A 26707-nucleotide genomic window follows, 5' to 3' on the forward strand; every position below is an offset into this window, starting at 1 on the left:
TACTATGCCTGGCTTCTAAATGAAAAGTAAATAAATAATCATCGATCATGAAGGTTTGGTGGAAGCCACTGACGATGAAGAATGAATCCGATTGCTGGACTATGACCGTATTGTTTTTAAAAAATCATTGTTGAACACAAACATGCTTTACAAGGAAGTTTCCAGAGGCAAATAAATTGTAGGAGGTTATTTCTAACAGGCATACATGATAGGGAATGGAGTTTAAGAAAACCGGTATCTTCGTGCATTATAACAAAAAAGTGCTAGCATTTTCATTTCATGGTTTAACCAGACTGCCACATTAACTAGAAATATGCTAGAGCCTACTTACGAGTTACACTTGAAACTAACTTCACCAACACATTTCTGCTACTGGCTGATCAGTGCAGTTAGGTAAAGTTCCTTGACCCGGCACCAATGCCCATGCTCGCTTTTTTAGTTTTATTTCAAAGCATGACTAATTTTTACATAATTAAAAACAAAACCTATATTTGTAAAACAAAATGGCTGCCATGTCAGGATGTGTGTCCCCCCCCTGTAATTTTTCTGGATTTAAGCCACTGATGCCATGTCAAGATTACGTATATTGTAATAAGAGCACAGCTCAAATTTAAGTGAACCAGAGGTAGAACAGTATTCCTTAAATTTAGTTTGTATGGTATTCCAACGGGAAATTGAAGCAAAATTGGTGTGAATTTCGCATAGTTCACGTTCGGTTTGGGTAGCAAAAAATTATTTCCTTTGAATCTTGTAGAAGCAACATGTGGGAACTGATTTGGATTAATTAGGGATTAACCCCTAGAGTTAATTCAAAGTAAATGTTACCCAAAGTGGAAAGTAAAAGAAAGCAAGCCCGACCATGTACAAAATAATTACATGGTATTCTCAAAATAACAGCCAAACATCTAAAAAGGCTTGCAGAAATTGTATGAAGTCTCATTGGACGTATCACAGTGTCACCAGAAGCTGTTAGCGACTCGACAGCACTTAATAACAACAACCAGTCACATGCTAGCCAATAAACAGCTAGGAGGACAAAAAGTTCAGTGAAGGTTATTCATTGCTAGAAACATCTCACAGCAGGAAACATAAATGACAGCACGAATGAAATGCCCACTTCTGCCATCATGTGTGCTCCGTACTTTGCATTTACATCATTAGTCGTAATCCTATCTTTTAGTAAACACGAATTAAACCATGAATAAATTATAAATCTGAGTGAGCTTGTACGACTTGCTATTGAATTCGACAGCACAAAATAGATGAAACACCGGGCGAAATATGTGCAGCTTAAGTACCAAATTTAAAACAATATTCATTACGGTTGAAATGCAGATATATGCCACTCTAAATAAGAATATGAAAAAAAAATACAGCACATTCACATGATAAGGCTCAAGGAGTAGTATAATATTGGTGTCACACGGTCACTTTCGATCGCGATCGGACCTGATCCAGATCGAATTTTTTAATCGTGATAGGCTCCTTTATGCAAAGTGCAAAAGGGAGCCAATCACTGTTAAGAAAGTCGATCCCAATCAGGCTTAATCACGATCAGCAGTGCACCGCATGACACCAGTATAAGGGTGGCAAAAAAAAAACTGCAACATATCTGTTCAGCTGAGACACAAAGCTAGTAACTAAGATTCACCTGACAAATGTGACAGCCTTTACTCTTTTTTTTTTTTTCATCTTTTCTTTGCGAATGTTCTTGCACTGCTGTTTAACATACTCACCGATTGTGGGGAATCCGGAGCATCTTCGTCAAGTCTTCCTCAATGTATGCCATGCGATCCAACCACTCGTCGATTGCCGCACTGTGCTTTTCAGCCAGGTCGTGCTTCTCGTCAGCACATATAGACATCAGCTCATCGAAGCTGAAGATCATTCGCGGAGGTTTGTACTTGAGCCAGTAGACTGGTTCCACGAAACCTTTACTCTGCGGAGAATACAGTACGCCAAAGAATTTTTTAATTGCTACGCTGTGTATAACAAAAGCAACAGTTTTCATGCAAATCAACCATACAAATCCTAGCAGCAAATTAAATGTGCGCAGGAGGCTAACTGAGGAATACTGCAAGTTTTATTTATAAATCTCACTGGCCTCAGTTTATACAGCAAAGTGATTACTGGGGCCAGTTGGTTCATACTGCCTATGAGCAACTGTTGATATTGACTATGTTGACTTTGTGCGCTGAATGACAGCGTCACATAGAGAACTCAGACTGACACCCTGGCTGCCTAAGTTTCCTGTTGCCTGCGTCTATCTGAGTTTTTCATGTGGTACTTTCCATCCGTGCACACTCAAAGTCATCAGTCTATACAATTTTCCAATTCTCGCTGTGGCAAAGCAGCAACCAAGACTTGCTCAAGTGCTCCGCTGAAGGGCAGCCTTAAAAAGAACTTACTATGCCACATACCTTCACTATCCAAGGAACACGGATACAACAAATTACCAAATATACAAAGGCAGACCTAACATGTTTTTTATCAATATTAGCATATAACAAATGCATACTTCTAACAAACCTGAAAGGTATTTTTAAGCCAAATGTAATTTGGTTACATATTCACTGTATAATTATACTAAACTATTCATGAAATGATGTGTGATTTTATTAATCACATGGTTTTATTGTATATAATCAAATTATTTATATTTGGGTTTTTGCAATATCAAAGCCACAATCTGATTACAGGGCATGTTGCAGTGGGATAGTCAGGGTTAACGTGCCACATGGGGTTCTTTAGTGTGCACCTAAATCTAGGTAAATGAGCAATTTTGCACTTAGTCCTAATTGAGAGACACACACCGCGGCTGAAATCATACTCGCGACCTTGTGCTTAGCGGCTTAATGCAATAACCACTAAGGTTATGGTGCTTACATGCATTGCAGGCACATATAACCCCATAAACACGTGGGATTCCTACATAAACACAATTCAGTTCGATAAGACAATATGGTATTAAAACAATAAAAAGATGTTTACATCACAGAGCACAGTCCCCCTTTCCCTAAAAACACATGCACACACGCACACACACACAGACACACTTGCCACCGTCAAACCAATGTGTCTAAAAACAGCCAGTTTTCCTTTATACCCCTTTCAGTACATGAAAAAGTTCACAGAGACGTACCAAAGCTGGAACTTGAATTGGCTGACCAAGCTTATCCACAACTTGCATCACTCTGTCATGCAGGGGTAGTAAAGTGGATCCCTACAGTATTAAACAGAAAGATTTCAGAAAATGAGAAGAAATGTAGTTAGCATGAGAATTGATGTTGGTATCACAAATGGAGCTCGAATTCAGAAAGCCCAAACACCATTACACGCAAAGAAAAAATTATAAGGTTAATCGTAACACATTATTATGAGCAGTACATTCATTAAAAAAAAACCAGCTAAATGTTAACCTAGTGAAAAGTAATTAATTAGTGTCTGGTTACCTCAACTACCCTTTGTTAAATAGAGAACTTATCTAAAGATGTAAGAAAAAGACAAGCTATGAAATTCATGTCAAGTTTCCCATGAAAAAATAACAATTTGGGGGAATCGAAATTAATGCTTCAAAACAAAAAAAATTATATATTGAGTGCTATACAGATGTGCAACAAGCTGCCACCGGAAACAGCAGTCCTTGCCCATTAAGCAAATATAAAACAAAAGGGAAAAAAGCAATGATTTTTATTTTTTGCGCAAGCACAAAGTTAAAAAACAAAAGTTTCATTCAGGGAGGTGGCCCTCAAAAGCTTGGAGCTGAACGAACAGCTCTGAGCCGTCCAATAGGCCGAGGATGTCGGCCGAGTCCAGGGGCTCCGAGCCACCACCTGAGGCCACCAAGACCATACTACCAACTCATTCTGTACAATAAAGTCTATTTCTTCTTCAGATTGCATCAACATCCTCTAGTTACGAAACGACATACTATTGTTTGCTCTTAAAACTTACCAAGGCATCATGTCACAGCTAAATTTACTGCCAGGTGTCTCGAACATGCGGCCCGCGGACCTTTTGCTAGCGGCCCTCGGCTTCACAAGTCTTGCAACTTGTGGCTAAATGGTATTCAAATTATTTTCTCGCCTACTGCGATTAATAATGCTTTGTTTGGGTAAGCTACAGAGACGGGACAGGTCTCAAGCATTTTTTTCGTGAGGCACTCCATGTGGTCGCTACGAGTTGAAACACCACTGTGTAACAAAAACGCTATATTTCAGAATCGGCGTCCAGATCTTAGTCATTGTGGAGACCAATATCGATATGTTTGTCGAAACTTCACGTCAAACCTCCTTCAGAAACGACACTGACTAGCCCAATTTACCACCACTGTCAAAAAAGTCACAGTTTCGCCGCAACGGTGAAGCAATGAATGTGATAGCAATAAGTTCAAATGTAACGCAAAGAACGGAAAGCAGCTCAAAATTGCCAGCGCGTCGCTCGAGCCCAAAGGACGCACGAAAAGAACGCATACAGGACGAGCGCAAACTAATGCGTCACAGCTCGACACTTGAAGCGCACTGCTCAAACATAAGGCAGGACGCACGAAACGAACAGGTACATTTAAGACGAACGCGAACTAATTGTCACAGTTGTTACTTTTTTCAGTTTGAACAGCGCACTCCTTTCACAAACGCGGCCGCTGCAGCGAGAGCAGTAACCTTCGTGCCCCCCGCTCCACCCTAGAGGCCGCCCCTTCTTTCCTAGAGATAAGCACACGAAGGCGACCACGGCGAACAGCAACGGCGTTCGCAGGAGCGGGGTGACGATGTTTAAAGCGCGCCACGCGCGCACATCGTGCCATCTATGTGTTCACTAAGAAAGCATGCTGAAGTAGGTGGTGTATACAAATAGCTCGCTGTTAGCAGGCTGTAAGACGTTGCTGTTCGTGGCCTAATGTCTAACACCGCGCGCTGGCAAGCGAGAGGTCGCACTTCGAGTCCACGCGTCGGAAAGTTTTTCTGAATTATTTTTCTTTGTGGCTTTTATATATATATATATATATATAGGTAGTATGCGAGGGATTATCGGTCAGCTGCCAGCTCGTAATAAGTTCACGTGCTACGTGACGCCAACAGGCAGAAAAAGAGTGTTCCATACTCGCCGTCATGGCTAATGGCGGCACTGACTGACGCTCCCACGTTTAAATGCACACATATACCCTATAAAGTGGACGGGGGGATGGCCGCCGCGGTAGCTCAGTTGGTAGAGCATCGGACGCGTTATTCGAAGGTCGCAGGTTCGGTCCCTGCCCGCGGCAAGCTATCTTTTCGTCCACTTTTCTTTCTTCACAATTACCTTACATTTATTACTAAAAACATCCCCTATGCTTTCCTTGGCATTATTGTCTGTTAGTTCTCATTAATATTGTGTATAACAAAGAAAACGAGCCCTTGAAATTAACGCTTCTTTCCTTCATTCATAGCGAGGGTCTCGTTCTGGCAGACTTGATGCTTTGAGGTAGTATGCGAGGGATTATCGGTCAGCTGCCAGCTCGTAATAAGTTCACGTGCTACGTGATGCCAACAGGCAGAAAAAGAGTGTTCCACACTCGCCGTCATGGCTACTGGTGGCGCTGACTGACGCTCCCACGTTTAAATGCACACATATACCCTATAAAGTGGACGGGGGGATGGCCGCCGCGGTAGCTCAGTTGGTAGAGCATCGGACGCGTTATTCGAAGGTCGCAGGTTCGGTCCCTGCCCGCGGCAAGCTATCTTTTCGTCCACTTTTCTTTCTTCACAATTACCTTACATTTATTACTAAAAACATCCCCTATGCTTTCCTTGGCATTATTGTCTGTTAGTTCTCATTAATATTGTGTATAACAAAGAAAACGAGCCCTTGAAATTAACGCTTCTTTCCTTCATTCATAGCGAGGGTCTCGTTCTGGCAGACTTGATGCTTTGAGGTAGTATGCGAGGGATTATCGGTCAGCTGCCAGCTCGTAATAAGTTCACGTGCTACGTGATGCCAACAGGCAGAAAAAGAGTGTTCCACACTCGCCGTCATGGCTACTGGTGGCGCTGACTGACGCTCCCACGTTTAAATGCACACATATACCCTATAAAGTGGACGGGGGGATGGCCGCCGCGGTAGCTCAGTTGGTAGAGCATCGGACGCGTTATTCGAAGGTCGCAGGTTCGGTCCCTGCCCGCGGCAAGCTATCTTTTCGTCCACTTTTCTTTCTTCACAATTACCTTACATTTATTACTAAAAACATCCCCTATACTTTCCTTGGCATTATTGTCTGTTAGTTCTCATTAATATTGTGTATACACATATACATATACGGTGAATGACGGTGGCCAGCAAAAATCAGCCGAGACTGTCCATATAATTGCTATCGCAATAAAATGACCCATGAACGATATGGCCGGAAAGGCATTCTTTCAAATGGCAATGTTAGGTGACATGTTGTTCGACACCCCCCCCTCCTCCCCCCTCAACCATCCTCACTGTCCCGGTACTTCTTGGACTAAATTTCGTGACTCTGGCCTGCTAGCTGAGGTGAGTTTGCAACTTCTGATCTATGCGATCGGGGACACTCGCCACACTCATCAAGGCCCTCCATTTGTGGTTATAATTGTCCACTTCTACATTCCACTCCACAAAACTTTTCATAGGCCCACTAAATCACAGGTGCAATTATTAAACCAACCACGACATTTATTGTCAAGGTAGATACCAAATGGTTCTACAGTAAGCAGCGTGTCTGCTGAAGAAAGCCACGTGGGCACAATTCAACAGCATTTGATGGCAAATTGACATAATGCGCTTGGCATTTTACATTTAAAGTATGTAGACAATTGAGCATCTAAATTGGGATGAAAGATGGTTAGCAGCCTGTTCATTTGGACCGTTTTGCCCTAACACTTGCATGTGGAACCTGCTTAAAAAGGAATGGGTGCATCTTACATTTACAAGCTACAAGGATCACTTTTGCAGCAGGCACGCTTGTATGCTTTATTGTTGGCAGTCAAAAGGTCTGCATACAAAAGATCTGCATTTGTGAACTTTCCTTTGGAATTGGTTTTGTTCTGTTTTAGGGCACTTAGGCCCTGTGCATACCACAAGGATATGTTGAGAACGGCAACCAACAATGACAACCAGGTATTAGAATTCTTACACTAGATATCGGTGCATGCCATCAACCAGGCACAACACAGTTGTCACTCCACAAGTCTGTACTGTTTCGTTGAGAATAATCAGTTTTCAAAGTTGGAAAGCCATTTCAAGTCATAGGAGTAAAGTTTAGGCAAACCCATGTTCTCACTCTGATTAAATTGGCACCATGTTTGCACCCTTTTGTAAATATGGTAGTTGGGCACAACTTAGAAGGATGGAACATTTCTACCTCAAAGGAGGATGTGTGCAAGTCCACATGGATAAGTGTGTGCTCCACAGTGGCGCCATAAGATGCCCGATCGGTTACCCCGCTGTCGGAGAACACTGCCACGTACGTGAGCGGAACTATTTCATTAGTCATGAGGCCACTGGCTGCCATGCCTAGGTAATCTGGGTGGGCCCTCTGCTACCTTTTTAGGATGTATTTGACTACAGGTTCGTAATGTGAGGTCCTGAGGTCACTCACATTACTACAGCAGATTTGGTGACGTCACTACAACTTTCGTTGACCATCCTACAGATCTACGTCAGTGTTGGCGCGCTAGCGATGGGTTTCGATCGAGAGAATGGCCATTTAGGTACACTTTGGAAGTGAATTAAAATATATTCTAAACGTTTGCTGTGTCCGACCCTTCGTGTGGAATGTCCTTGCATACAGAGGAAACCCACAACAGGCTTGTTATAGCCTCGAAATTTGATGGCACCACCCCTTTAAACACTCACTCGGTGGTAAAAATATTGGTGGTCCTGATGGCCCGCACTGTGACCGTCGCAGGCATCATCTCAAAATATCGCTATTTAGGGCAAGATAACGCTCCGTAGTTCAATTTGCTTACACTTACACAAGAGGCATTGTAAGAGCTGTTAACCTGTTCGAACACGCCACACATGGCATCATATGCAAAACAGCTACACGTTTTCACTGCAGGGTTGTAAACGTGGCACTTCAGTTTTCAGAAATATATGTATACATATATAAAAATCCCTGCAACTCTGTAACGCAGTCCTACAGGAAGATGATCCAATTACTGAAATACGCGACATGAAGTCGTGATATCTATACCCAAAGACACGACCATAGAATTTCAAGTTGCAACCGTCACGGGGCACGACATTTGTTTCAATCGCACTACGGTAAGATCCGGTGCTCACACCTTAACGCTAACACCGAAAGACAGCAAATATCTACTTGATGCCACATAGCCCACACAAGAACAACAACAACAAAAAAAGAGAATCGCACATTGATTGACAAGGTGTGTCTATACGTCCACATTCGATAAAATTACGTTGACAGGTTGTCGGTACTAGGTCAACATACTTCAAAGCGTACTGCGCTGTATGCTATGTTGAACACACTGTTGTCCTACCGTTCGTGTGGCTGCTTTACAAGTGAAAACCGGCGTACAACTGGCAAATCCGAAACAACGCCAGATGATTCGTGTGAACGAAAGAGGGTACGATGGTTGTGAACGAAGCTGATGATTCGATTTACGTCAGACTCAATCAACAAACCAGACGATTAATGGCAGCAAATTAATGCCGACAAAATTGCTGTACTACGAGCCAATAAACCGGGATACTACATGTGACAGCCGGTGACTAGAGATTCCTCACGTTGACAAACAAGGAACGAAAAATTGAACACATTGAAACAATCTAGCCTGTCACATGGGAACGAACGGATGATAACGCGTCGCGTAAATCGTACACAACGATAACGAGCACAGAAACTTGATTCATACGGTACCTGCGCGTCTTTTTTGCTGTCGGCCGCCATGTTTGCTCTTTCGTTCTTGATGATGATAGCAAAGCGGAAAAGAACGAACGCACCGTGAACGAATGGTACACTCTAGCCGTACTTTTACAAACACTGGCAACAAATTTAAACCATCGTGAGATAAATCGCTTAACCGTGCTCCCTATTGAGTAGCAGAAATTAACGCCTTTATCTATCTTCTCTATCTTCCTCAAATCACCATACATTATGTTGAAACGAAACCACAGAGTGTCAAAGCATGGATCTCCGTGCTTCAAACAAATGACAAAAAAAAAGAACAGGCAAAATTTTAAGAATGAACAAATTTGCAATACTTTGCAATACAAATATGTGGACCTACAAATTTCGTTTATTTTATTTTGCCGGTGTGGGCACATGTGTACGAGAGAGGAGGGAACGTTCAAATTGCCGAAGGTGTCTCGTGTCTGAAGAAGCCCTCTGCAGCGTCAACGAGCTGCCTCCGCGAGTGTTTCAAAGCCTGACCGTCTTTTCTAATTACGGGCGCCTATTTGAACCCAAGGTCGAAACCAATATGTTGGACGAACTAGCAGTCACGGTTCCCGAGCACGCGAGCCTCCCGCTGAACGTGCCTCTATCCGTCAGGATGGTCAACTTCGAAAGTCCCACAAGGTTCTGGTTACGGCTAGCCGACAGCAAGACTCCGTTCATCCGGCACTTCGTGCGGGGCTGCGAGAGACACCTGTACAGCGTCGAGATAGGACAGTTCTGCGTGGCCGACACCAGGCACACGGTCGTAGACGTGGCACGCGCCGTCGTCACCGACGTTTTTCGCAGCACGGCGGGCATTCACCTGTCGGCCGAAGTCCACTGCATCGACCACGGCCTGACGCTCGTCCTGGGTCTGGACAGACTGTTCCCGCTCTCCGCCGAAGACGCCAGGACACCGTGCGTCACCGTCCTGTGCCGTCTTCACCGCGTAGCGACCTGTACCCGACACGCGCCGCAGTTGCACCTGCCACTGGACGCCCAATTGGAAGCCGTATTCATCGGGATCTCGGACGCGGGCGCGTATCAGACGAGGCTGTTCGTTCTACAAAACCAGGCGGACGGCACGCTCGCTAAAGTTGACGTTGCCAACGAGTTCATTAGTGCGGGAGAGTTGTCCGATATATCGTACCTTCGGCAGTAATCGCGTTCGCGATATTTAAGTGGAACGGTGTATGTACCTGGTGAAATGAAAAACTGTAACCTTCTCTGCTCTACTGTGAGATTCGTGGGGTGGTAGCAAGATTTGAAGTTAACAGACGGAAAGCCGACTATAAGCTTTAGTCTACCTTGTGATATATGCAGTCATTTTATAAGTTCTGAATTCAAACAAAGAAATGTGTCAATAAATTAATGTAAGAAAGTTAACACCGATTGTAGCGTATGGCAGGCACGTATAAACGAAATACGCGAACTGGTTTCTATTTCTGAACATTATAAATCACTGAAACCAGTGATGTTTGAAAGACTGTTCCTATATAGTTTGTTTAAGCATATTGGCTGAGCTCTCAGCCTTGCTTCAATGAGTTTTTTGTATTTGTGTATTCAAATGTATACAGGAAAGTGCGATGGTTATGCAGGCAAAACACAATAGCCGTATTGTGCAATAAGTATCATGTGTGTTGTGTGAAAAGGTTGTGTAGAGTGGAATATGCTCTGAAATTGACAGTTATGTTGATACTGCATACTGAATGTACATCCTGTGTATTCTGATTCTGAGGTGGAAATGACAGCAGTTTTATAGCCTGTTATGTTACAGTTGTGACACTGTAATCCATTCTGAAATGAAGCATTGTGTTAATGCTCCACACTTAGTAAGTGTGGACACTCTGAGTAATCTTAAAGACAGAAATGACAGCAGTTGTGTAGCATATTGTTATAGTTGTGAACAGTGAAGTCCATTCTGAAATAAAGCGCTACATCAGTACTCCATCATTCACTACAGCTTAGACTCAGCATATCTATGCACATTGTACCTGTATGGATTGCTCCCTTAAACTCTACATCAAACCTTTCCTCTATGGTGGAGATAAGAAGCATGTGGTGTTATGTCCGCGAACTGGGATTGAGGTATTCTCTCTTAAGAAAGGACGCTGGGGGTTTTTTATACATTAGGGCCTTCTATTTATTTTTATTAGTGTGCTTGTGTAAGTTTGGGCACATGGCAACAACTTCAATTTTCATCCCTAGCAGTTCCTGCATTCTTAGTCAAATACATGCACATAGTACTGAATTATGTTTTTTGAGTACTTGAGTCTGGCGCTAAGCAGGAATATATTAACTTATTCTGGGATATGCCGACAGGTTACAATCCTTGACTTGCAAACACAAGCAGCTAACAGAAAATCAAGGTAAAGCTAACAGAAAAATCAAGGACAGCTGGCAACACCATTGTACATCAGCTCTCCCCAAAACCACCCAATTCGGTAGCATCTGCCTGGAGCTACGTAGACATTTATTCATAAAAGAAATAATTTATTTGCATTTACAAATAATGTGACTGAAATCGGCAACATCAATTTGGAACAAATGGCTAATCTGAGAGAGTCAAGTTGCGGGCTGGGGACCTTTCGATGGAATGGGCAATATTCAGCCACTACAACTGGTGACATCAGCCAGCCTTTCTTCATTGTTTTTGTGCAATAGATGACACTATTTTACTGAGCTGTATCTGCGCGGTACTAGGCATTGTCATTGACTGAGTGCCCAGATTTGTCGCTTCTCTTTCCCTAGGGCTTTCAATATAGCTGCTGACATTTTTGAGTCTCTATTCCATATTTTTTTACTCTTACTAAACATTGTAAAATCAGTTTGTACTTGAACAATAAAGCAGTTATCTCGACAGCTGGATTATGTGTGGTGCTGACATTGAACACACTTTGGCAATGACTGCACGATGGTCACAGTTGGCTTGGCTCCTACCTGTGCTTCTGCATTTTACACGAGAAAGCGTAGAGCTGGCTGTCAGGTGGTCATGGTGCGCGCAATGTCACAACTTCTCACTCGAGGATGGCCAAATTGGATTGTCCTAGGGTGCTAGAAATGTGCAGACTCTTGAAATGCAGCAGTTTAGCCTAAAACTAAGCACTTTATCGGCATAAGAAAGTGCTAAAAGCTTCCTCGTATGGCATATGAACAGCTCACGTCGATTTATGTTCGCCTTTAGTGTCCCTTTAAAGTGGTATAAGTGCAATTGCGAAAAGTTTATACAGCTGTGATGAAGTCATAAGACCTAGCTGCCTAAGTCGACAAGGCTTCAGGTTTGGTGTAGCACAATACGCACGACCCCGAAGCAGTGTGTCTTCCATCTCCATTTCTTCTAGAATGAATCCAAAATACCCTGCCACACACACTCTTACGCAACACTTAAAGGGGACCCTGCAACACTTTTCCAAGTAATCATAGAATGACTTCATTAAAGGTGTTTATTGCCTCACGAATCAACTGCCACAAAGTTTTTTAGAATCCGTCAAATACGAGCGGTGTTACAGGGATTTGTCGCATGCATTATGCGCTTTCTCTCTCCTTTCGTATCAGCAAGCGTGCTAGAAGCTACACAGGAAGGGTGAAAAGAAGGCAAGAAGCTACGTTCATTCGTCAGCACGGCATCACGACCTTGAGCACTACTTTTTTTTTCTTCTTCAAATGTGCAGCTCACTTCCAGTGTGATCATGAGCGCACACTCGGGCACGTCGCAGAATCCCACAACAGCCACGGTAACTATGTAGCTCAAGATGCTAAAATCAGCCAATGGCCGTGGACTTTGTGTTTATGATGCGGTTATTTTGGATTATGGCATCATTTGTCGAGGGAAGAGCGAGCGATTCCTAGCTGACTTTGAGAATTAAATGTAAATTTCAGGCCACATGCTGCGCTATAACGTTTGGCTCACTTGTTCTCGGGAGCTTCGAGTATCGATCGGCAGCGTTTTCTGACGATGCTCAAAGTGTTGCAGAGCCCCTTTAATACTTTAACGTCAAGTGTTATATTTCACATGAGGTCACTCAAAGTCGTACAGGCTTTCTCAGGTTTTTCGGTCCACCTTAGAAAAACCCATTTATTGATTAAAATCTGGCAAAATAATTCTACATCCTCACATCAGTGTCACACGAGCATAACCCATACCGATTCGTCAGGCTATTGAGCATCAGTACCACTTCTAAGAAGGCAAAACTGAAAGTGCGTAAGTACTTTGCATTAAAGAAAAACTGCTATTTAGCATGAGAAATGTCTTGTGGACATTAACATATTCCTAAAGAAAGCATTTATTTCTAGTAAACATGATATTCTCGATGCTGAGCTACTGCTGCATGGAATAAGGGGTGTACATGGCTCAACATATTTATCCGATACCAATCAAATCGAGTCCAATTAGTTAGTACGGGACCAATATTAGGCCCTTGTTTGTTTTTACTTTGAGATATTTTCTGTATTCCACACATACCTGATGTTCTCTAAGCAAATAACATGAGCATTTTCTTTTCTTCTGCTAGCTTAGCTGCTCTCCTACCTGTGACAAATTCTTGGCTACAGTATCTATCATAATGGTTATATGCCAATCAACCATGCCAATCGGCATGTCAGTAAACGTTGGTAAAGCGAGTTGTGTGTTATTCCATGCAATTATTAAACCACTTCTAGCTTACTGCTCAATCATATTTTGGTCTTGGCTACTATAGAGTGCGTGATGAACGGCAAACTTTTAGGAACGGAATTGCACGAAAATTGACAATGATGAACCATATAGAATTATCATATTGCAGTGCTTACAATACAGTAGGTATGCTAAACAGACGCTGTAGCTTGCTACCGACGCACCTAAGATGCCAGCTTTATGTTTCTTTAATTCACTGCCATCTCTGTTACTGCACCCATTTGCAGTGTTGTGCCTCGTGCAAAACAGAGCAGTTTGATTTATTGACAGCTTACTTTATTAATGCCATATTTCCTCTTTGATTGATTTCATTACCATACTCTTAATATTCGTGCGATGTATAACCATCCTTTTTCTGAACTTATTCAATTCACAGTTGCCCGTCAATTATTATATGCCATATTTTCCCAAAATGTGATTTCAATATGTGACATTTATCAAAGCAAAAAGCAGAACTTATTACGAACTGCAGTTATTGGTGAATTCCGTATCTATTAAACAGTACAAGTTCCCCTTTATTACCATTCTTTATCAAGCAGTGAAATATGTATTTATTGGTACTACTATAATTAATATGTTTTGTTACGCTATCTCCTGAGTCATTAATGTTCTGTAAAAATTGAGTCCTTTTTTTTTTTACCCTCCAAAAACCATAAACTGTTTCTTTGGCCACTACAGTCTCTGTGCAAACAGTACTAGAACTGGTGGAAAATGCGCTCCGTCTCTGGAATGCAATCAAAGCTGGGGGGTCAACTGACAGCTGAAAGATTGAGTGGAAAATACCCCTCAGATGTATTTATATGTGCGGAATATGTTGTATGGGGTGTGGTGCGGGTGGGGTTCAAACCCCTCCCTTTCCCCGAAATTTTTAAAAATTTTGTATGTGTATATATACACACACATACAAACATACGCACAAACATGCATGAATAATTGAACCCCCCCCCCCCCACAAATTTCTGGCTACTCTCCTGAATCGAAGGTCAGCTTCACAGATGCACTGACACCATTCTGAGCTTCAAGTGCCTGGAGAGTGCCTCTGTGATGTTCACTTCTCCACCCCCCCCCCTACTCCGAGTTTTTGTGTGGTTTCCTTTTGCTAATGGCACTGTTTTTATTATCCCTGCCCAGTTTGTTGGTCTTGCACTTCTCAAACACCCATTAGCACCCAACGTACCTTACAATTAAAGTGCACCTCATTTATTGGGAAGAGAAAATACGCAATCCAATATTTCGATCTTGCTGATTAGCACTTTTGACACCAGTGGTTGCGTCAAAAACTCACCCACCCCCTAATGGCTTCATGGGGGTGCAGAGCCCCACCCAGCTCCGACCTGGGATTTTTTTTAAGAGCTTGGCTTCGGGTCCACGTCCATCGACATTGGACTGTTGGCTGTGCTGTCGGGCACCTATTTTACAGGGGCCTGTTTATCCTCACTTTTTTCATTTCGGGCATTTAAAATTTGGATCTTGGTCCACTGACAAGTGAAACATTGAGTGGAAAATACCCGTCAAATGTATTTATATGTGCGGAATGTGTTGTCTGATGGACAACTGAAGTGCCTGTGCATCATCTATGACAGGCTAAAAATGTAGCAACATCTCTTGGATTTCAGACAACAAAAATGTTTCTTAGAATAGAAAGGATCCCTGACACAATGAGTCAGTGCTTTCACACAGACTTTCTCCCTTAGCAAAAAAGTGTAATTTCTTGGATGTCTACAAATGGGTGCCCTTTCGAACGGCCTATAGTAGTGCCAAGAAAATAAGATGGTATTAAAATTTTGGTTGGTCAGTAAAGGGTTTTACTACAAGTTCTGTCCCCGAAGAGCGACTCGAATGCTCCTCCACAAAACAACTTTTGGCGGGAAAATTCTTAACCCCAACTTTACACGAGGTGCAGTGATACCAAATGGCATTTGCTACCCTCTGAGAATTATTTTTGGCCATCTATATAATTAAAACTTCTTGCGCCGGCATTATGCCACCTACGCCTGGCTGGTGCACATTTTAAAGAAGTAAACAAAGCATGACAATAAAAAACACCCAAGAAACCAAATAGCAGCATTGCAAAACAACGAAAGCGAACGGGCACAGCTTTCAAACAAATGCTTGTGGTGAAGAAAGCGGTTGGGCCTCCGCATGATGCGATACCTTTGTGCGTTATGCTTCGTGCATAAAACAATTACTAAGCGTCCTCTAGGGGAGAAAAATAAATCTGGAGTCTCCCACTATATATATAAATGAATGAAGGAAGGGAATTTTCAGGGCTCGTTTCTTTGTTTGACACAACTTGTTGCTAGTTTTCATTAAGGTTTGTATATATGAAATGCTTCATAGTGAGATCGCGGTGCCAGCACATGAAGTTATGCTAAAATTGCTAATTTGGAGGATCAGACTAGCCACAAATTATATTGTATATAAAGAGAGAAAGGTGGAAGAGCATGCCCCCCCCCCCCCCCTTGTGCCCCCAGGAAAAAGAAAACTCTACACTCATTGAACAAGAGACAACTGATCGAAGAGCAAAGAACTGCACTGTTCTCCAAACATGCATGTTCTCGTGGCTTCAGGGTTGCGATAATCTTCCCACGAAACACGAAACCTCTATAAAATGTTTTATAGAGGTTTATAAAGGTTTTAAACGTTTTAAAGACATTTTATAGAGGTTTTGTGTTTCGTGGGTTGATAGCCACCATGATGGATGTACAGCCATTCTACTTGCAGGCTGTGAAAGCAGGAAATAGTGTCGAAAGCTGGGTGGTTTGGGACAGATTCATCTTATCTCAAACTGACTTGCGGGTGAGTTTATTCCAAACACGTGAACACCTGCAAACAGCCTTTAGCCGAAATGACATGTTGCTGTCATTGCAATGAAACAAGTGAGAAAAGGTCAAATGAAAGAAGTAAGGAGTATAAAATATGTATGTGAATATCTGCATGAATCAACACCTCATGTAGCACATAGAGCATAGGTGCGTGTGCTCCTTTGTCCCAGAGAATAATTGGCAAGTGGATCATTGGCTTATTGAACGGTGGTCCTTCTGTTGATGTGGATCCTACATACTAAGAATATGCTTTTTTTTAAAGAAATACTGCATTCTGGAAATCTGGCTCGCACCCAGTGTGCTGGCAACTGCTACCTTGGTGTCCTGGAATGAGACTGCCATAATTCCCACAACAACCTGCAATTAATGGAAGATGAGCAATCAAGTGTGGTAACATATGAGCACTCCTACTTTTATTGCTTCTCCAACTCGCAGCTGTTAGAACAGCCATCTGTGACTGACATTTTGATGATTATATGTACAGACAGGCCCACTGTTAAAGGGAACACTTGCGTGCAGCCTGCATAGGTCAGCAAACTCACTCATGAGTCGACTCACTCAGACTCAGATCAAGCCGTAAATCTGCAGACCGAGTGAGTCCGGGCAAGTAATATTTTGGTGAGTTTGAGTCCGAGTGAGTCCGGCTGAGAAAAATTTTAGTGAGTCTGAGTCCGAGTGAGTCCGGTAGAGGAAAGCTTTGGTGAGTCTGAGTTCGAGTGAGCCCTAAGCACAAAATATATTTCTTGAGTGAGTGAGCTCCACACTTCTTTGCCGACTTATGGTTCCATCTACACAACTTCATCATTACTAGCCTTATGTCAGCTCACCTTTATCTCCCAACCGCTAACAGATACTTCAAAGCACTAGCGTTCGTATGCCAGCTCAGTATTTATTAATCAGAGGCGTGAGTTACGCAGAAGGAGGGGCAGGGGGGCATGTTGATTCTCTTCCCCGCACACTCTTTCACAGGAAGTTCTTGACAAAAATATCTCGTATGAGTCACCATTTTCAATAAAAATGTTCTTACTGTATTGCAACCACTAATAACTCATATTTGAAGGTTCGAGATCAAAAGGCGTCAAGTAGAGCACCAAATATGCGAGATATTGGTGTTAAAGAGCATTGACACCATGGTAAAAAAAAGCCAATTATACGCTAATGGACTCATGAATCGACTCACTCAGACCAGGGGCGGATCCAGGTGCCAACTTTGGGGGGGGCGGTTCCTTCATCTGACCGGGGGGGGGGGGGGGTTAGGGTAGGGATGAGGAGAGACAGGCACTGCAGGCAGGCGGGGGGGAGGGCTGACACATGCTTTGGGGGGGGGCGATCGCCCTACCGCCCCCCCTCTGGATCCGCCACTGACTCAGACGCAGATAGAGCCATGAGTCTGAGTGAGTCCGAGCGAGTAATATTTTGGTGAGTTTGAGTCCGAGTGAGTCCGGCTGAGAAGTTTCAGTGAGTCTGAGTTCGAGTGAGTCCAACTGAGGAAAATTTTGGTGAGTCTGAGTGAGATCTATGGGCAAACTATATTTTATGAGTGAGTCTGAGTGAGCTCCACATTTTTTGCCGACCTATGCATGCAGGGCATGTCTGGATTTAGCTCTCTTGCAAAAGCATGTACAGGGGCATAGATTTAAACAAGACTTCTGGTCATTGACAGATATGACTCCTTTTGACAGACTGGTGCCATGCACAAACAATGTTTCTACACTTGGGGTGTGCGAATATTCGAAAATTTTGAATAACGAATCGAATAGTACATATTTAAAATACCGAATATTTTTCTAATAGTTTTCAAATAATCAGCAACAACGGGAGAATCACAATGCAATAGATCTTTGGAACAGCCAAAGTCATTTTTCTTCTTTTAATCACTAAATTGCATGCAGCCCAAGCTTTTACGAGACTACCGACGCTATGTTGATTACCAGATGAAGGCATCTTTTCTGCAAACCTCACTCTTAGTTTTTACTATGCTGCAGCTGCATTGCATTAATCAGTTTCTGTCTTCATCTTGTAAGAACAATCGGTGGGGACCACATCTGTATTACGCTTCATGAATAACAACAGATAGCAGAGTTGGGCTTGCGAAAATTGTTCTTGCAGCTACAGCTTTCAACACTGATATTTATATGCTTTCAGTGCCGAGGCCCACGTTGTGATGACAGGTTTAATCTGTTTCATTACATCTTGAGCTGTATGCGTGGTGTTCGGTTCAAAATTGTTTTGCTTTTATATATCAATTTTATGAAAAAACAAGAGAAAAAGTATCACCTTGAATACTGTAGTCATTGTTGTATTTCAACCTACCGTTACAAAATATCGCGAAGGCCTTGGTCACTGCAGTATGAGAAAACAATTATGAAAACCTCAGTTTTCCTAATTGTGGTATTTTGAGTCGTTTAAAAGTAACCGCAATGTTCTTTGGTGAAAGCTTGTGAATATTTGTTTCAAGTAAAATGTTGTGGAGTTCTAGGACTGTCTTGAAAATGATTGTCTTACTATTTGAAAACTATTTGATTAGTATTCGTATTCGATTCAGTGTGATCACTATTCGATTCGTATTCGGTTCATTTCCGAAATTCGCTATTGACACACTCCTATTCTACACCCATTGCAGTTAGGAGGCCAGCAATATGAAAGGTGCCCATTCGAGTGTTCTCTTTAACAGTGGACCGTACTGTACAGGAGGGATCACCTACATGAACCTGAGCGCACTTTCCCTCGCTCTTACTTAACGAGGTACGCACTCCCTCACACCCTCGAAGCCTCCTCGCCTTACCACGTAAGGGTGAAGGCACGCTCGTGAGGGCGCTACTTATATGTCTGCGGTGGCTGGAGTCTGGACTATACCCAAAGTTCTTCTATCATACTGACCATACCAATGTTTGAGCGCCGTTAGCCGTTGCCGAACTGAAACACAGGTTGTTATCATGGTGTTATCACGTCCAGGCGCACATCCTGCTTCTACACTGCTGACTGGCTCAGAAGCTTGCGACTGGAGTTACATCCAGCCGTGCATTGAGCAGAGAGCACCTTAATCAGAGTTGAGTTGCCGGTGTTAATAAGCGTTGTGAATTGAATCGGTCTCTGGAAATTACTCCACACATATATAGTACTGGATGTTCCCATGTTCACCAAGCAAGACCCATGGACGGTGTGCATCTTTCAGAGGCTTTGTGTTTCGGAAGAGGGCCTCGTGGAGAATGTTGGTAATACGTACTCACACCCTCTCACATATGTATGTATGTATGTATGTATGTATGTATGTATGTATGTATGTATGTATGTATGCATGTATGTATGTATGTATGTATGTATGTATGTATTTATGTATGTATGTATGTATGCATGTGTGTGTGTGTGTGTGTGTGTGTGTGTGTGTGTGTGTGTGTGTGTGTGTGTGTAAAATGATGCATGTGTGTGACATGCTTACGACTATTAAAATCCTGACTAGAGCAGCTGCACTCCTGCACAATACAAAAATTGAAGAACACTTTTTAAATTCCAAAGTGTCTTCGGCGAAAGCCTGTGGTTATTCGATTGACTATGCCATGGTATCTGGGAAATCTACATTCTTGGGGCACTTCTTCGAACCGCTTGCCGTGGAATCATCCGCCTAATTCGACTGCTGCAACGAGACGTATGACGAAGGAGCGTTGCCGTGCGCGCGCGCCGCTGTGCCATCACGTGATTGCTGAGAGAGTGTGGGGGGGAGAGGCCACAGCTTGCACCGTTCCAGGCAACGCCTCCTCTAGAAAGATGCCTGCCGCGTGAGCCAAAAACCTCCTGCCCTACCCTTTCCCTCCTTCACCGTTTCTAATGAGGGCAGTAGCTGGCGATCCTGGCGGTGGCCGCTTGCAACACACATTTGCGCATGCGCACATTACACCCCTCGACGTCACAAAACGTCAGCCCCATTGAAAACAATAGGGGAGAACGTGGCGCCATCTCTCGACAAGCGACTACAACTCAAGGCAGGACGGCTACAATGGGATAGCCAGCGACGCCGCAGGCATGTTTCTAGAGGAGGCGTTGTTCCAGGGCACGGACGGACGGACGCGGTCGGACACCGTACATTAAAGGCTTTCGCCTTAAAAGCGTGGCCTTCATATTTCCTGTGCAGTAGTACAATTGTGCGCACATGGGTTTTGAGTCTAACACCCATAGTGAACTAGAAATCGCTCTACATTTCCCCATTTTCAAAGTTCCCCGCAATATCGCAAATAATCTCTTTCGTCCAAAATGACGCCTGAAAATGTCCCGAAAAAGAAAAAGATTTCTGCACAGAACATCATTGAGCAGCTGCGGTGCCAAGAAACATCATCATCATCATCTTTATTTTTTTTTTTATGTTAACGAGCATGTAGACAAGCTTAGCCAAGCCTACAGCCAATGCCATGTGAGAAAAGTCGCGCACGTGTGTCGCGGTCGCGTTCGAATCGGCGTTGTCGGCGGGACGGCGTCTCGCCATAAATTCTTTGTCTATGCCTCGTCGTGCAGTCGGTGCCTGTGGTCGGGGCAACATAAATTCACTAATACCACGGTGCGGCGTTCTCAAAGTATAAGGATTCCGTGTTGATGCCCTCCCCGAGTGCCGCCCGAGGATGACACTACGGTATCCAAGTTCAGCATTGTCTCGTCTATGAAGTCGGTATGGATCCTGAAGAACATGTCGCGTCAGTGCCCTCGGTGAAGTTCCCGAAAGTTCCGAGCCCACCAGACCTGACGCCTTGGGAGCGAGTTCCCGTTTACGTGACGCATTACGAGCGGCCCAGCAAACTTTTTCTGCGTTACAACCTGTCTGACCATGAGAACGAATGCATCGACAGTACTGACTACTACATCGAGGAGGAGCGACAGCACGTGTATGAGGCGTCGATCGGCATGTACTGCATGGTGGTATTGCCGGAAGACTCCAGCAGGCAGGCACTGCGCGCGTTGGTGACGGACGTTCGCAGAAATGTCGCGGGCATACAAGTTCTGGCAGACGTCCTATACATCGACGAAGGCCGCACCGACGTTGTCGCACTGGACTGTGTTTACCCCATGAGCGATTACGAAGCCCGCGATCCCTGCCGATCAGTGGCCTGCTGCATGCGCAGAATTAGGCCTACTTTGGAGAGCTCGTGCTACGACTTGCAACGGCTTCTCGACAACACCGTGCCGTACTACTACGATGCCATCTTCTACGGCCTTTCGGACGGTGGTGTCTACGAGGTGGACTTATTCATCAACTGTCCTGATGCCCCCATTGGGATGCAGCGTCAGAATGTTGCCCGACTACTTGTCGATAACGGCTACGCCGAATTCTTGGATTACCTGAGAGATGCCGCGCTTGAGGATGTTGAACCGACGGTCCATGTGAGCGATCATTCGCAGCAGCCTGAAAGAGAGGGCATCATCGAGCAGAACCTGCTCGAAAGGGGAAGCATCAACACCGAGAACGGAATCATAGCTACGAGCGAAATCTGCGTTGAGGGTGACATCTGCCCTGAGAGTGAAGTCTGCTCTAGAAATGAAGTCTACCCTGGGAATGAAGTCGGCACTGGGAATGAAATCTGCGCTGAGTATGGAATCAGCCACGCTAAGACTGAAATCAGCGGCCTGGTGTTGGACAAATCACCATCTACTCACTCCGCAATCAACGGTGAAGTGTTGGGCAAATCACCCACTACTCTCTCCGTATTCAACAGCGAGATGATGGGCAAATCCCCCTCTACTCTCTCTGCAGTGACTGGTGAGGTGTTGGACAAATCACCTTCTACCCTTTCCGCCTGCAGTGTCGATTCACTGAGTGACAGCTCTCTCTGCTCAGAATTAGCACCATTTGTGCCAAAGGAAAGTACCATGGACATTAAAGTTACATTTATCCTGACACCCGACCACTGGTATGGACGACCAACCTCTGCAGTGAAAGATCTGTCAGAAGTGAACAGCATCATTGCATCGTGCGAAGAGGTGTTGTGCGTGAAACGACAGATCAAGAAAGGGTCATACCTAATGTATCGTGATTTGCCGCATGAAACTGGAACCAGAGTCCGTGTTGAGGAACTGCTTAGTGCTGGAAAATGCCGGGTATTGTTCGTTGACCATGGCAACAGAAAGGCTGTGAAGTCCTCCTGCTTGTTCAAATTGGACTCGAGACTTAGGAGCATAGCTCCGCTTGCATTAAGGTTTAAGCTAGTGGACATTCAGCCATGGACACAATGGACAGAAGCAGCAGTCTTACGGTTTGAAGAGCTGGCTCATAATGGCTGTTCACTCACAGCAGTCATTGTGGGAACTAGTAGTACTGGTGATGAATTTAATGACACAGTCTACTTGGCAAAGTTGCTCAGTGGGACCTATGGAGACGTTGCTGAGTGCATGTGCAGGGAAGGCTATGCAAGAATGCCGACTGTGAAACGCAAAAGGGACACTGCTGCTCAAAACAGAAATCTTCCAGCCCCTTCTCCTTTCAATCCCATGCAGGACGATTACAACAGTCCTCTCAACAGTTATAACGTGAACACCGACGACCCGGGGGTGGCTGCAGCAAACTTTTCGGCGAAAACCAACCGCATCTGCAAGTTCTTTAGCACTCAAGGCTATTGCAGACAAAATGGAGCCTGTGTTTTCAAGCACATTGACGCAGAAGCCAACTCGGCACTCTTGCATATAACCGAGCCTGTCGCTGAATGTGTCGAACTGAAACCACCCGAACCGGGGAGTTGGCTGTTGGGCCAGATGTCGGCGTACGCCAGCCCCAACCACTTCTATTTAATCTTTTGCTATGGAAGAAAGACTGTTGATAGGCATATCATGGAAGATGGTGCTTTCAGCATGGGGGAGACGTTGCAAAGCCTTATGGACGACATCCAAGTCTTTTGCAGTCGTGGCCATTTCTTAGAAAACAGGCTTTTTGCAAAGTCGGTCGGCGAGTTCGTCGCTGCCAGGTCCAGCCGTGACAATCTTTGGTACCGAGCACAGGTTGTCGCCATTGGTGATGGTGACCAGCTGAAAGTGTCATTTGTGGACTTTGGGTTTTGCGAGTGGCTCTCGTTGAACAATGTCAGAACACTGGATCCACGCTTTACTCACCTGGCCATTCAGTCGCAGCTGTCATCCCTCGTGGACACTGAATTGTGCGACTTGAGGGATGGAACCGGCTGGGACAAAGAAATGTGCAAAAGGTTCCTCGAATGTGTCACTGGCGAAACTCTTCTGATCGAAACTGTGTCCTCTAAGCAGGGTCTTTTGCATGTCAAGCTCTTCTTCTACCGGGACAACGCGATCTACAGTGTGACTGATTTTATAAGGAATATGTGAACAGACCAAAGCCAAGAAAAATGTTGTAGTGCTCAATATTTACATCTAGTGCATGCTCTATGAACTCTGAATGACTTTGGGAACTTCGCTTTGGTTCACAGCATTTGTTTGCATTGTGTCTATTTATTGTGAATGTACCTGCGATTCTGTCACAGAATTTGTGCGATGATGGGATCGGTGTGCCATTTCGTGGGTGTTGATTGTAGTGTGCGTGGGGAAAATAAATATTTTTATTCAGATGTTCATGAAGTGATTTCCACTATTTCAGCCATTCAGTGATGACCCTGCAATTGTTAAAAATGGAGAATCTGAGATGGAACGTGATTGGCAAGAGAGGAAAGAAAAAAAACACTGATGGGTTTGGTTATTTACCGGCCTGATAAGAATTTGATAACTTTTAGATGCGAAGCAGCTTTTGCACTGGGGCTGTGGCTGCAGTTTCATTGCCGACCATCTGCTTTCTACTACCCAGCATAGCCATCTGAGCGAACGCTCACGCCAAGGAGAAGTCTTCTTCCTCTTGTTCTTTGACCGCCTTTATAATGATACGTGCAGAGCACTTTAGGGGCCCAGGCTGCCGTATGCTGTCCTAGCTTGGCGTAACGCAGACAGAACCATGTGTGCTGGCACACGCTAGCGCGTTCGGGCCTGTGTAAGGGGCTGTGGCCTCTCCCCCTTACACTCTCTCAGCAATCATGTGACGGCGTCGGGAAACGAGATTCTGCAGACGCGCGATGAACCAATGCGTTGTATCCTAGTCAAAACGCACTGACACGCACTAGCGCGTTCGGGCCTGTGTAAGGGGCCGGGTAAGATGCTGTGGCCTCTCCCCATTACACTCTCTCAGCAATCACGTGATGGCTTCGGGGAACAATATTCTGCAGACGTGCGACGAACGCACGTGCTCCTGCGTGGCGATGCTCCAACAAGAGTTTGGGACGAGTAACAGCAACAGCAACTACGGTGAATTCATGTGTGCTCCAGTTGCAAGGACGCGTTAACATCGGGCAAGGTGTTCGCATCCCCACATGGTTCCCTTTAGTGGGAGATGGTGTAATTTTTTGTTGTGAAAACGAGGCCAATACTAATGCCAATTGGACATTGGTTGCTGTTGGTAAGCTCAATAAAAAGAAAAAATTGCTCTTGTGTAGGCCCTGGTGTAGTTCTAAATCCTGTGCTAAATGCTGTAATAATGTCATTCTTGTGTAGGTCTTGATGTAGTTCTAAATCCTTCGCTTAATGCAGCTCCACTACCGTGAAGCCTGAGGAAGTGTGTGGCATGGGGGACCCAGCGATTACCTCGAAAATCGCATGCTTGCTGAGGCAGTGGCGCCCTCTCTTGTGCGGTGTGGGTATCAGCCGGATGTTTCAGAAGTGTTTCTCATGATTTTAGGTCGGTTATTGCGATTAATTCTTGCCTCTTTCTGGAGTTTATATTATTTTAGACCTTGTTAGTTCATTTCGCACTCGTTTTGAGCATTGTTAGCTTTGTTTTAGGCATGTATTGACCACTGTGTCACTATGCGACATGAGACAGTGGATGGATAACAAGCCGGGCCTCCAAAGTGCTAAGCACTTACAATCAGCTTTGAAAAATGGCCAAAATACTAATTGAAAACCAGCAACTACACAGCAACCAAGGTCATTGGGAGTTTCGGTCCTCAGAATGCGGCAACGCCGCTTGGCTTTTCCTGGGGAAGGCTGGAACGGCCCAATCATCTGAGCCACATGGGGAGGAATGAAGATGCGCTTGACGGCGAATGTCAACAGGCAAGCGTTGCAGTATCTTTGTGCTGTTCTGAACTTTTTCACGAGAACCATAGTAGACAAGGTGCTTTGTTAGACATTTAGAGAGTGGTCATACAAGTGGACAGCAAACTGCTATCCAACACACTTTTCTCTTGGCTTTCATGCTGGTTTGAGGGGGTCCTGCAGAGGGGCCTTGCAACACCTTTTGAGCATGGTCAGAAAATGCCACTAATCGGTAGTCAAGGCTCCTAAGAGCATGCGAGCTAAACATCATAGTGCAGCCTGAAATTTACAATTAATTTTCAAAGTCAGCTAGAAATCGCTTGCTCTTCTCTCGACAGGTGATGCCATAATACAAAATGACCGCGTCATAAACGCAAAGCCCACAACCATTACCTGAATTGAGCAACGTAAGCTGCATAATTACCATGGCCACTGCAGGATGCTGCAAAGTGCCTACGCTGTACTCTAAGTGCTGGAGTTCTAGCACTATACTCTAGTGGACTCTAGTTGTGTAATTCTACACGTAGTGTAGAATTACTCGATTGCACTCGTGATCACACTGAAAGTAAGCTGTGCTTTCAAAGGAAAGAAGGTGCTCAAGGTCGTGACGCGCACTGATGAATGGACATAGCTTCTTGCCCCCTTGTCATCCCTTTCCGTGTAGCTTTCAATGCACTCGTTGGTACAAAAGGAGAGAGAAAGCGCTTAAAAGCACCACACAAATACCAATACCTCTGCTCGTACTTGACGGATTCTAAAAATGTTTGCGCCAGTCGATTCGTGAGGCAATGAACTCTCTTTACTGAAGTCATTCGATTATTGGAAAAGTGTTGTAGGGCTCCTTTAAAGACAGAATGTCATTAGATTCTATTGTTTTTGGTATCATGTACCAACTGGCCCAGGGAGCCACACTTTTAATGCTTCAGTTGCAGTAACAATTGCAATCCTTTAGACATGTTTGCATGCTTACAAGGTTTGTACAGACACTTATATGACGGAGGGTTGCATCTCAATTGTGGAAACTTTCACGCTAAATTTGTCCACACTAAGAAAGCACAGCTATGTGTATGAGCCATCACCTGTCACCACGTGTATTGCGGACTAGTCTTGTAGATGTTTGCAAATTTTCTAGCTATCTTATGCTTACCCCAGCCTAAAATGAAACCGTACGCCACACAATAGCAAGTTTTAGCACTTGCATAAGTAGCATACGTAGCATCCTTAATGGTGTTCATACTTAAGAATGCC

General features: G+C 44.2%; 3 protein-coding genes across 4 annotated transcripts in view; 2 read left to right on the top strand and 1 right to left on the bottom strand.

Annotated features, from left to right (window-relative positions):
* Positions 1-8923, bottom strand: part of LOC119387010 (activating signal cointegrator 1 complex subunit 2) — a gene marked incomplete in the record, with an annotated part of 88353 nt that extends 79430 nt beyond the window's left edge. The window contains 3 exon segments of the mRNA XM_037654314.2: positions 1737-1939; positions 3143-3223; positions 8879-8923. Of these exon segments, the coding sequence (XP_037510242.1) occupies positions 1737-1939; positions 3143-3223; positions 8879-8908 (314 nt within the window).
* A 376-nt stretch (positions 8924-9299) lies between these two features.
* On the top strand, positions 9300-11756 carry LOC119387011 (uncharacterized). The gene has a single exon (XM_037654315.2). The coding sequence runs from the start codon at positions 9441-9443 to the stop codon at positions 10056-10058; it is 618 nt and encodes a 205-aa protein (XP_037510243.1). The 5' UTR covers positions 9300-9440; the 3' UTR covers positions 10059-11756.
* A 9281-nt stretch (positions 11757-21037) lies between these two features.
* Positions 21038-23944, top strand: LOC119387012 (uncharacterized). Of its 2 annotated transcripts, XM_049413335.1 has the most exons (2): positions 21038-22051; positions 22097-23944. In XM_049413335.1, the coding sequence occupies exons 1-2, from the start codon at positions 21053-21055 to the stop codon at positions 23705-23707; spliced, it is 2610 nt and encodes an 869-aa protein (XP_049269292.1). In that variant the 5' UTR covers positions 21038-21052; the 3' UTR covers positions 23708-23944. The 2 variants fall into 2 exon arrangements, with proteins under 2 accessions (XP_049269292.1, XP_049269291.1); XM_049413334.1 differs by having other exon boundaries at positions 21038-23944.
* The last annotated feature ends 2763 nt before the right edge of the window (positions 23945-26707 follow it).

The sequence above is a fragment of the Rhipicephalus sanguineus genome, chromosome 3 (assembly GCF_013339695.2).
Source record: "Rhipicephalus sanguineus isolate Rsan-2018 chromosome 3, BIME_Rsan_1.4, whole genome shotgun sequence".
NCBI lineage: Eukaryota > Metazoa > Arthropoda > Arachnida > Ixodida > Ixodidae > Rhipicephalus > Rhipicephalus sanguineus.

Coding starts and splice junctions, on each gene's coding strand:
- LOC119387012 (XM_049413334.1), top strand. CDS start 21,053: ATGGATCCTGAAGAACATGTCGCGTCAGTGCCCTCGGTGAAGTTCCCG.
- LOC119387011 (XM_037654315.2), top strand. CDS start 9,441: ATGTTGGACGAACTAGCAGTCACGGTTCCCGAGCACGCGAGCCTCCCG.